The sequence below is a fragment of the Sinohyriopsis cumingii genome, chromosome 9 (genome assembly GCF_028554795.1).
Source record: "Sinohyriopsis cumingii isolate HCF-2022 chromosome 9, ASM2855479v2, whole genome shotgun sequence".
NCBI classification, from domain to species: domain Eukaryota; kingdom Metazoa; phylum Mollusca; class Bivalvia; order Unionida; family Unionidae; genus Sinohyriopsis; species Sinohyriopsis cumingii.
In genome coordinates this window covers 53,075,349-53,087,477 of record NC_142969.1, presented here as the reverse complement: position 1 = coordinate 53,087,477, position 12,129 = coordinate 53,075,349, and the positions used below count along the sequence as shown (strand labels likewise).

At 34.3% G+C, this 12,129-nt stretch overlaps 1 protein-coding gene across 1 annotated transcript; it reads right to left on the bottom strand.

Moving 5' to 3' along the window:
• Window positions 1-947: 947 nt before the first annotated feature.
• Window positions 948-7,766, bottom strand: LOC149791821 (transient receptor potential cation channel subfamily M member 4-like). Its single transcript, XM_089969478.1, has 4 exons — window positions 7,606-7,766; window positions 3,717-3,897; window positions 2,053-2,216; window positions 948-1,019 (listed from the first exon to the last, which is right to left on the bottom strand). Exons 1-4 carry the CDS (start codon window positions 7,747-7,749, stop codon window positions 948-950), a joined length of 561 nt encoding a protein of 186 aa, XP_089825604.1. The 5' UTR covers window positions 7,750-7,766.
• Window positions 7,767-12,129: the final 4,363 nt, after the last annotated feature.

The window sequence follows — 12,129 nt, the reverse complement described above, 5'->3', positions numbered from 1 at the left end:
CCAGCGTTCATTGTCATTTTAGAGATTTCATTTTCCAGATCGTTTCTGAAATCGATCTTGTTCTCAGTGGCAGGTTTATGGTGCGGTCCTTTGTCAACCAAAATAAAGTGGCTATGATTTGGGTCCAGCACAACCTTTCCTGCATATGGTTGCTCCTCAACACAGTATTCTGCTGGCCAGGATCCCTATATATGATAAACAAGCATTGATAAAACAGTGACTGGCAAGACGCATAGCAAGCAATAAATATAGCCGATTCTAACCATGTAATTATATAATAAATCCATGAATAATCCAAATAAATGTTTTGAGATAATATCTTGCTTTTTGTAGTAATCCTATCTCTGAATGTGTTCAGAGCTTCAATTTAATTCACGATTTGTTTAGAAATAAATGTATTTTGTTTTATGCCTCTCGCCTGTTGTAAGAATCACTTTATCCTTTCCATTTAAGTAATATATACTGTTTGCAATTGGTACGTTTACTCTTTTTTTCAATCCCTTCTGTTTATGTAAACGGATTGCTAATATTTATCAAATATCATCCTAAGTTATTCACCCTGTGAATCCAGTATCCAAAGATTTGAATTTGCTTAAAAATAACGCTGAAGCGGCCGGTTTCCAAATACTGCTATTTCACTCGGCATCTTACACAATTACTGATGTATTGTTGCCTTTCTCTAGAACAGTTCTTGTTTATCATACTACTGAGTCTGGTTATTGATTCATACATATATTCTTGCTCGTGACCAGTCATTAGTATGTGAGGGAGAAGAGCGTAACACATTATATGGAGGCAATGCAGCCTTTTAAACCTATCTCGAGTATATTTGCCAGTGTTAAGTTTTTTCTAATTCAATGTTATATACCTACTTTCCTCTATCTCAACATCCAAAATGTACACGTATGTCAGAATCGGGCGAAATCGTCACACATAGACGTTTTGTTTCAACTTTGTTTTCCAGGCTGCATCCGTTTAATAACTTTAAGGAGGATTCCGCTAAGGAACAAAACTTGGAACTAATTAACAAAAAAATGTCATATAGGTACAAATTATAAAGTTATACACCCTAAGAAAATTCCTAATGGGAGAAATTCAATTATAGATGGGAGTATAATTGGTTTATAATTTTTTGTGAGTAATCGGCCAACTATTTTATTGTGCATACAAGATATTTGAAAACATGTCTCTAGTTCTGATTTTTAAATTTAGAAGTTTAAGTTCTTTACAATAAAATTAAATATTCGCTTTGTTAATATAGAACACAAAACACCTCTCTCTCTCATCCTCAACCAAGGTGGCTCTGTTAGAAGAGTGTCGAACTCATAATTGCGGGTTCGATATCAGCGTTGGTCACTCCTGGTCTGCTGCTTCTTTCTTTCATTGAAAATATCACTTAGCTTTTGTTTCCTTGGCATTATATAGCATATATTACTTAAAGGCGTTAAACATCCAACAGTAAAGAAACAAAACTCTCATGTGTCGTTTTTCAAACCAATTTCATTTCCTCTGTACTAGTATATTCCTTTAAGTATAACTATAAATTAATAATAATGGTATAAAAATAGTTCTTCTTTAAATATTTGACTATCAAATTTACTATAATGTAGTCAGTGGAATGGTACTCCGACCTACAGCTAACCGTCTACCGAGTTTATTAAAAGAGGATAAAACAACTCCAACAGTGAATAGCTAGAGGCATTTACTCGAGGAATGCAATTATAAGAGCTGACTGATATTGTGTCTGCATTTACCGTTGTGCAAATCTGTCAGTTGAATGATCCTAGAACTTGCATAATCCCGTTCAAATAGTATATCCTATGCGACAGATTATGCCTTGATAAATACATAAATAAATAATATTGCAACCACAAATATATAGCAGTTTATGAACAGAACGAGTAACACAATGACAGTTTACAAGGCTTAACACTGAAATTATTATGAAACAAATATTACTTTTGTAAGATCTACTGATTACCTCTTAAAGATGAAATGTTTAAAGCACAATACGTAGTCCCAATAAGTGAAAGTTTCTTGTAATTTTCTCACCTCTTTGTTCCTCAGCTTATGTTTTTTGTGAATGATTTCCCATGGAGTGACACCAATTGCAATAATAGGTTTCTTATCCGTAGAGATTATTCTGTGCTCTTTCACCACCTTTCCAACAAACTTTATCACACCTTCATTCGCTCCACCAGTTATGACCCAAGCTCCTGTGAGAAATAGTACAAAATCATACATCAATAGGTGCAATAGGCCATTGCACAAGTACAATACGTTCATATGGACATGCACTGTAGTCAGACTATCTAGTTAATAAATTACATTTTGAATTCATTGTTTAGTATTTATTCATTCAATGGAAACCTACTCTCCCAACCGCATGGTGACTTTAAAATCACAACATTTGGCAATACGTTAGAGGCAAAAGGTTGCCCATTGACACGAGCAGATTCAGTCACAGATACTGGAAAAACCGGGCATGTTAAATTGAAATATAGTGCTTGAGAAACCTATTCACAATCAGACTATGATTAATGGTGTTCTCTCGCTCAATCTTTATTATTTTCTCCTTAGTAGGGCTGAAAAGTAACTTCAGGTTTCAACAAATATGGAACTTTTCTTCCAGCTTATCTGAATACTTTTCTTCAGATTCAGCGAGTACTTACTTTGAGTTCGCCTTCATTTTTCAAGTGTCATATTACTGAAAATATCTCTGCAACATATTGTAAATATGTGAATACTATGTATAGCTAAAATGAAGTTTAAAATTATCTCCTTAAATCCTGAATCTTATTGGTTCAATGCTAAATCTGATCGAGTCTGTAGTATCTGTACTAGGAACAATATTCATTTGGTATTTTGTCTTTGCTTTGATGTATTTACTACAATCATATCTTCAACTTATTTCATAATCAATGAGATTTTGATGTGTATGAATTTGGTTGTTGTCTTCACCAAACAATATAACTTCTGTACTTCCTGGAAAATTAATAGTGAATCACGTAATAGAAATGGACAGCCCTTACTGTTACCCATTATTAGGTACGTTATAGTATGCACGGGAATAACAAACGATACACAGTACAAAAACTAATTAAATGATTGGAGACGGTCATAGTTTGTGGTTTAGTATACCAAGTATTATTCTTTTGCTTCTAATTTTCCTTCAAGTCTTAGCAATCTCACTCCCAAGTTGAATGCATCTTAGCAGTGTCCTTATGATTCAATTAATTTGCAGAGGAGAATGTCATAGACCAAATCATTACACTATCAAATAATTCATTGCTTTAAATTATAATGGTCTATAAGTGAACATAGCATAATGATGAGTCTTCAGCCAGTTGTTATATCTCGGTCAAACAAGAATAAACTGAATGTAATTTTAAGTTTGAGGAAGTGATATATTCATGAGCTCGTAACCTAGAAATTACATAGGTTAGTCTTCACATAATAAATTGTGCCAATCGCCAGCTTTTCGGAGGTTGCAATTGTATGAATGTGTACATGAATATATGTATATAGACTAAGTCCTAACTCTAATATTTGGACATTCTTTTATTGTGCAACAATGCAAAATAATGTAATTTTCTGTCCCCCAGTTTATCAGTTTGTGCATGGTTATATCAGATGTAATATAATGCTATATATAGCAAATATGTACAGAAAACCCCACTAATTAAAGTTTCGTATTATGAATGTTTAATGTAGACCTGGAACTTGTACAGCCCTCATCAGACTGTGCAGGCATGCTTCTTGTAAACGAGGCGACATCTCACAATTTTCGGCACCGCTGACAACAGAAATTAGCAAACGAGGCTTTCCCATCCTCCAAACCTTAGACATTAGCGTTAGCACTGTTGGCATAGGAGTTTCACTGTCAACTCGGACAAACTGAAACGGAAGCATTAAATAATATCATGATGGACCTTCATTCTCCATCAAGTGTTACTCATTCAGCCACTAACCCACCTTTCCATGGTCAGTCCCAAACCTCTAGTTCAAAATGGGACTAGAGCTCAGATGAACATTCCACAAGAAGCTGGAAAAATAATTTTATTTTAATATCAAGGCTCATATGTACTAAAAAAACATTCATATGCTGCAATAAGTCTCTATCAGATGGATAGGACCAAACCACCTATCCAATCACCAAGAACTATAATTTGTGAAAATATATGATAATTTGTCATCATTGTTAGATGGGTTTCAAGAACAATAAGTTGGCTGTTCATTAGTATCAGATTACTAGTTTTTTTCTGTTGGGGTAACCACGGGCAAGACGATTTACCCAAGTATATGCAATTACATTCAAGCCAGTCTTAAGCGAAACACGCAGTAAGTTATAACAGGTCACTTCAAAACGGATAGTTTAGGAAATTAGATTGATTTCCAGAAGAAAGTGGTTGACAGGAATTTAAAAGGACTGTTTATGACAGGTCGTCGCTTAATGCATGTGATTATTAAAACAGATTTGACTCTATAACAATTTTTGCCTAGATACATGACATGTTGATGCTGGAAGAGAAGTCTAAAAGAAAGACATCAAATACGTTTTTAAGAAGAATGATTGATTAATTTTATTATAGTGGTGTGCACACGTTGTGCATGTACCACTGTTAATGGTCGCACAGCGACCTGACAATTGATCCTGGGGGAAGGAAAACAAGCCTTATCCCCCAGGCGTTGGTATGTACAAGGTACATTGATAATTATAGCCTTTCAGCCGCGGGTCCTTTTGGTTTCCATTACGGTCTGATTGGAGGGCTGTTTATAGATGTTGAATATATTTCTATATTTTCAGCAATAAAGAGACTTCAAGGAATACTATAACTCGGATGTCAAAATATTTGTTTCAAAATAAATGATCTTATACGCTGGGTATATAGTGTACAGGACATAAAGGGATGATTATTACAATACCTATAGTGTACATGTAGATGTGACACCAGTTGAAGCAAGGCAATAGAAAAACGGATTGAAAGTATGAGCTAATTTTATTACAAATTATTACATAAACGTTTACAAACAAATAAATTCGAACTAGCTCAGAGTTTTAAGAGTGTGAGATTTCAATCATTCTTCAATAGAAACTGTACAGAAAAGGTTTCATAGAGTACTAAATAAAACTGTTATGACGAAACTGGATGTAGATAACGATGAAAGTGAACATTTTGTAAAGATGAGATATGTCATTACAGCATGGGCAGGATACAAACACGATTGAACAAATAAAAAAATGAAACAAATATAAAATAGAAACATTGGTACAGGATTTATTTAAATGAAGATTTATGTCACCCTGTGAGCAGTAAAGACAGACACCTGAAGAAAGAAATTTAGAAGAATTTCACCAAAATACAAAACAACATTATTTCAATTTCATTTTTTTAAAAAAAGATATTATAAAATCAAGATACTTACTTTAACGCATTCAAATTGCCAAATCCTTAAACTGTAACTTATTCTCTTCTTTAATTAAACTTCAGACACTACGTGAACTTTGCAAACAAATAAAAGAACAATATGTGAAACAGTAAGAAAACCAGACGCTTTTCAGGAAAACATAGCACTCAAAACTTACTTTAAAGGAGATAGATTTGCAAACATTTTGGAAAAGACAATAATGCATGCAAATTTATGATTTTTAGATCTGTTTCACTTCCTTTCAAGTGAATTGTAGTAGCAACGCGTGAATAATGTGATCATAATAGCTATGTATCATATAAATTATGTTAACAAGTTATCTTCAGTAACATGGAAAAAAGAGCTGGAAGAATACTTATTAAACTATTGTAATACTAATCACCTTTATGACAAAATTAAGGCCAAATGGAAAAACATGTGTTAAAAACCTCTCTGATACTTAAGGATCGCTACTAAATTTTAAAACCCTTTTTAAAAAGGCTCACACTAATAATTTTAAAGAAGACTTTATTTAACAGATTCAGATTTAAATGATTCTGCAAAGAAAACAATAATTAAACCTTTAAAAAAGATCATGACATGATCAAGACAATTGAAATACCTAACCTTATATTAGCTGACAATATTGAATAAATATCTCTAATTGCAGTTACAAGTGTGCCATGTGTAGGCAGTTTATTGACGATAATTTTGAATTTATGTACATAATGATAGGAACAATCTGAAATTAAAACGGTATCGGTACATTTCTTTAGTGAGATTAGATCATTAATATCGGCTTAATTTGATGCATTTCAGAGACTTATCAGGATCTGAAACGTTAGGATAAACTGAAATTGTCAGTTTCGTTAATTTTTGTTAAGAATGTTATCATAATACCTATGACCTCAACTCATGTGCTTTTATATATGTAAATGTGCTGAATTATTTGAATTACAGTCGGGTAAAGCAAAAGAAGGTTATCAGGTTTTACTGTCTCCAAAATAGCCTGAACGTATTCATATTTGCACTTTAGTTAAATTGTACGTGTACATTATAAACAAGATGCAAACATAAGAAGTAATTTGTAACGTTTGAAATAAAGATTCTTCATTAGTCCTCACCTGATTATATGTCATTAGAAGACTTCCTACTATCTTGTAAATCCACTCGTCCCAAACAGACATTCATATTAGAACGTTCCCTACTGAATGCACTAACGTCTCTGAAATTGGTCAGACTTTTTGCTATAATTTTAATATTTCCAGGCTTATCACAACGGTCTTTAACCTTCCCGTGACCTTCTTTGAAATTTTACATTCATCGACCTTTTTCCAACCTGTGGGAACACTGGTCATTTTTAACCTCTACCACTAACCCGAAAAAACAGTTTCAGCACAATCATTTCATATATATTCTCCCACCAAAGAGAATAAAGTTAACAAGTATGGCTTAGCATGAACACCGTACAGGTAATAATGTTGCGTGGCTATCCTCTGACATTTTAAACATTTTGAAAGCCCTACACCAACTTCTAGCTATTCTCTCCAGTAAGAGAGAACTGCAAAAGGCATACAATACACCAAATCAAACGTTGCAGTGAAATGACATAGTAATGAATTAAATAAATCCTTAAGATAATTTCAGAATTGGTCCCAATTGTGACATTAAGCTATCATAAACTTGACGTTATGAACGTGGAGTCTTAAATAATAAGGACCATACTTAAATAGACAAAAGAACAGTAGAAAATTAGAATAAATTCAAGTTGATCATAGGACAGTGAAAAACACATATTTGAGAAGCAAAATATTTGTCCGTGATAACAAAATAATGCGATTAAGGTAGATGACAAATGGCAGAAGATGTCCTACGTGTCGCGAAAAATCCTTGATTTCCAAAACTAGAGTGAGAACAAATGAATTGAGTTTGCGAGACTTACTAACAACGTACGCATATCCGTAATAATTTACTAAAGATGAGGAGCTTATCCTTTGATCCTACGCCATTCTCGTTTAACTTCCTCTCATCGAGCACATACAGTTTGTTCACTTATAGTGCAAAAATATACAATGACACTGATAACATCGTATAATGTTTCTTATGTTTACAGAGCTAGATTTGCTGCACAATTTCTGAAGAAATAAAAATCACATAATCTATGTAGATTCCAATCCTATACAAAGAAGATCTTACTTTTGCAATGTTTCTTCCAAATTCATCCAATTTCATATCCCCAAATGCATTGGTAGTTTCAGTATAAACATCGTTTTCATACTTCCATTCTGACTTGGTTGTGGGCCTCACTTTGTGTTGAATTTGTACGTTGTTTGTATGCATCTCTTTGCTATATCCACAGTGACAAATGCTGCAACAGAGATAGCAATGCTTAGCAACTAGTGTTGAAAATACACAATTGTTTTAATAGACGTTCGGCACTAGTAGACAGTAACGCTCAGATCCTGAATTACGAAGTCATAGTTCACATTTCTGAATTCAAAAGCCTGACTCTAAACACGTTTTCGTGTTTAATAAGATTTTGTTGGTGCTTTACGTTTTTCAAATTCTAATATATATGTACATAAAATTAGTACAATTCAAAACAAATTAGGATTTATTAGCATTTTTTCAATGCAGATACAAACACTGTCCCGAAGACGTCAGTAAAACACTTTACTGATGCCAGATATGCCATGCAAAATTAAATCGCTACGCAATGCAAATTCAAAACAAAGAAAAGAACAGGTGTAAACTTACTTCTTTTCATAAGGTATATAACAAGAACATTTTCTCAATTTGATATTCTTTTCAAGCCAATTTTTCATCTTCATATTGTCTTTGACCCATTTGATTTTCGTCTGAAATGAAGAAATGAAAACAATTCAAAATTAGTAAATGGAATAAATTAGTAAAATGCAAACAAAATAAAAGCGTTCTATCACTCTTCATCGTGTCCGTGACAAAGAAGCTGTACAGAAGTGCTCAAGATATATATATATATATATATATATATATATATATATATATATATATATATATATATATATATATATATATATATATATATATATATATATATATATATATATATATATATATATATATATATATATATATATATATATATATATATATTACATTGATGCTTCTGTCCAATGGGTATCAATACATCTTAAGAACTTAAAACCATATTTTCAGGATTAGTCAGTCTGCATCAAGACGTTTATGACGACTACGACGATGATGATGAGAAAGATGATTAGAGTACTAATAACCAACAACCTCTGGAGACATGAATATGTATTAGCAACGTTGGTGATTCTTTCGACAAATGTCAGAAGAGCTCAAAACGTTCCTGAGCAATTTAGTTCTTTACTAAACAGTTCAGGACGTTTCAAGTAATAATTTCATACGCACTAAAGAAACATATTATAATGAAGCAAGGTTATGTAAACAACCTGCAAATCGGCCATTTTCTCAATTTCAATAAGTTTCACGAGGAAGATGGTGGACTTCTCTAATGGTGTGGGACCTTTAATCAATTATCAGTTCAATAACAGGCTTTCAAATTTCATTAACATGTGCCTATATTCAAAGAGTTTGATTTTTTTAATACTTGTTAAAGAAAGTAACTAACTTCTTCTAAAGAAACTAATATACTGTATAGTGTACATTCACACCACTGCAAAATTGTTCTGTTTGCTCATCCTACATCTGGAAGTTCAAATGTATACACTAAAAGTACAAGACATTAATTTATTGGTATGCGATGAATTAATAAATCACATTAATTATTGCTGCAGCTTACCTTATTACTACTTACTGTATTCACAACAACATATGTGACAAAAGAGAATAAAGGTCTATGGACAAACTCTGTTTAAAGCAATGTGTTCACTATAAAGAGGTTTTCAAAGAATAGGGATCACTGACTGTAGCGCTGTTCACGAAACTAAATAACCCTTTGAATGAGGATGACATCTATTGTGGTAGCCCTAAAACAAGAAATTAAGCCAACCTATATATTTAATAAACGTTTCGTATGCCAAGAAAAGATATTTCGTCATAGAAGAAACAAATAAGGTTCAAACTTTCTGTGAAAATTATATGCCAGATCACAACTTATAGACTGAAAACTCATTTAAAAATGCCTTTGACATTCTTCTAATATTCATCTGAAACTGTATGCATACAAACACTAGTACCCTGTTATCTTTTTGTTAGTAAATGTATTGTGGCTACTCCCGCAGAACAGGTCCAGGCATGATGTTTACATTGGCCCCGGCTACACTTAAGCAAATTGCATAATTCCGTTAATGTCGTTGTAGTCCGTTGTAAGGAATGCTCATTAAGTTCTAGAACTACAAATAACGAATATCCAAACTGCTCCCACATCACATGTGCATGATTGATATCTGTAGTGTTCTCCTAGAGACCCAGGCTACATATCAGACATCAGAGCAAGATGAGAGGAGCGAATCCAGCAATAGCGAAAGGGCGACAGGAAAAGTTTTGTTTCATTACAATGAGTTTACTAACCTTTCCCGAGGAAAGAGAAAGACTACATTTTAATATAAGTAAAACAATACCCGTAGCTATTGTCAGAAACCGATTCCGCTCAAGCGGTGGTGAAAATCTGATCCTACATAAATCTGAGCAGTAAGGAGATCCCTGCGTGGTTTATGATCCGAAAAGAAAGACTGGATGAGGTGTATGTGCAGCCAACGAGCAACGAAGGTATGGCTTGTTTCACTTTTAAAAGGCTCAAGCTGTTATGCCCCGAAACACAAAAGTCGGTTCCCCTGCCGAAAAGAAAGTTCACCTTAGCACAGACAAAATACATGAGTTGCAATTATATGTATGTCCGATTTGTCTCTTTTGGGAACAAATCTCAACATGATAACTATGGACCAGCAGTGGGATCGATCTTGCCTGACGAACTCTAATAGGCCATTTATGAGCTACCAACCATAGAAATATTGAAGGCTATGAGTGTGAAGAGAAATTAATGGCAGAATACGTAATTAGAAACCCATCCGTTCTCGGTTAAACCGAAAGTACTGCCGTTTTGGTGAACAAATTACAAGTCGTTTAACACTCTCCACTGCGTCATTCTTTAAAAGGTCTTGAGCCTTTTCTTTAAACAGCATTGGATTTGACTGTTGGCTCCGAACTAAAGCAGGCATTGTTAATTTATTATAAAGATACAAAAGTTACACGTTATGTTGCACAACACCTATCAAACTAGGATTAAAGAGCACCCCTTGGGGTTCTGGATGCATGACCAAGAAAGATCGAACCCGGAGTGTTGTTTATCCCTTAGGAAAGAGACATGCGTCCGCTCATGTTCTCCCTGTGCATTTTAGGTAGGGAACATATGAGAAAGGGGACGCTTAAATTGGGGTTACATTGTACCTGGTCTTAATCACTTTGAGGGCCACTAGGGACAATACAGATAAAGGTTCTTCCGGGCCGGTTTACCTGGCCAAGAGCAAATGCAAGGGACCTGTATTATTGGTCCATCATAGACTGATGTGCCGAATAGGGAATGATCAGGTTCTCTGCATGACGTGATTTAGTAGTACTTTAGACATGTCCAGGTCAACATGTCATGTATATCGGTAAGAAATGTTATCAGGGTTAGGCAACCCCATTGAGTATGGAGGGTCGAATGTCTGGAGGAAGAGATTCCAGACTGAAGGCTGAGTGGGAGACACCACATTTACAGCAAGATCATTGCTCTCCGTTTCCTGAGTGGCTATATCTGCTCGGGAAAGGAAGGGACATTTATCGCTCCATGAGGGACAAACGGATACCTCTCCCGTCCATTGCTTAGTTGAAACGTGCAGACCTACTCCTTATCCCTGCATGGATGAATTGTGACACGAAGAATATTGACCCAATAACCGCGTCCAGGCAGATGATGTGAGTCCTATGGCCGTTGACCTGTTTTAGTGCCCAGTGTAACTGGTTAAAGACAGGTCCGACAACGGCGACGGCATGAACGAGCTTCCATCAGAAGATCCAGAGTGAAACCACTGATTTCACTTAACTCTCTAACTCACTCACCTGTCCACAGATATTAAGAGTTTGCTGCTGAACCCTATTCATGGGGTACGACACTACCGAAGCACTACGGGTCTCCACTTCTCGAGAGACTGGTCCTCTAACCGTCCAATACTGTGTGAAAAATATAACGCTCTCCTGAGATCTTAATGTTGTATTACAGCTTCCGCAGAACTGACCTGCACAACAGGTAAAATACTCTTTGACTGAAGAATCCCATACTCTCCCGAGATTAACAAAACAAAGATGGAGAAGGCAAGGTGAAAGGAAAGCATTTCTTCCTCGACTAGAATGTGTTCCTACGACAAAGCTACAGACATCGTCGGTCATGAATAATAAATTGGACAACTGACCGTGCATGAACATTTAATAAACAGATTTGATGATTATCCTACATAACATTTATGAGCCGACATTTCACCACACTTTGAAATATTTCACACAAAAAGGAACGATATAGTAATATATATGTACTGCTCAAGGAAACAGTCATACAAATATTACAATGCATATATATATATATATATATATATATATATATATATATATATATATATATATATATATATATATATATATATATATATATATATATATATATATATATATATATATATATATATATATATATATGAAGAAACAAATACTTATAAA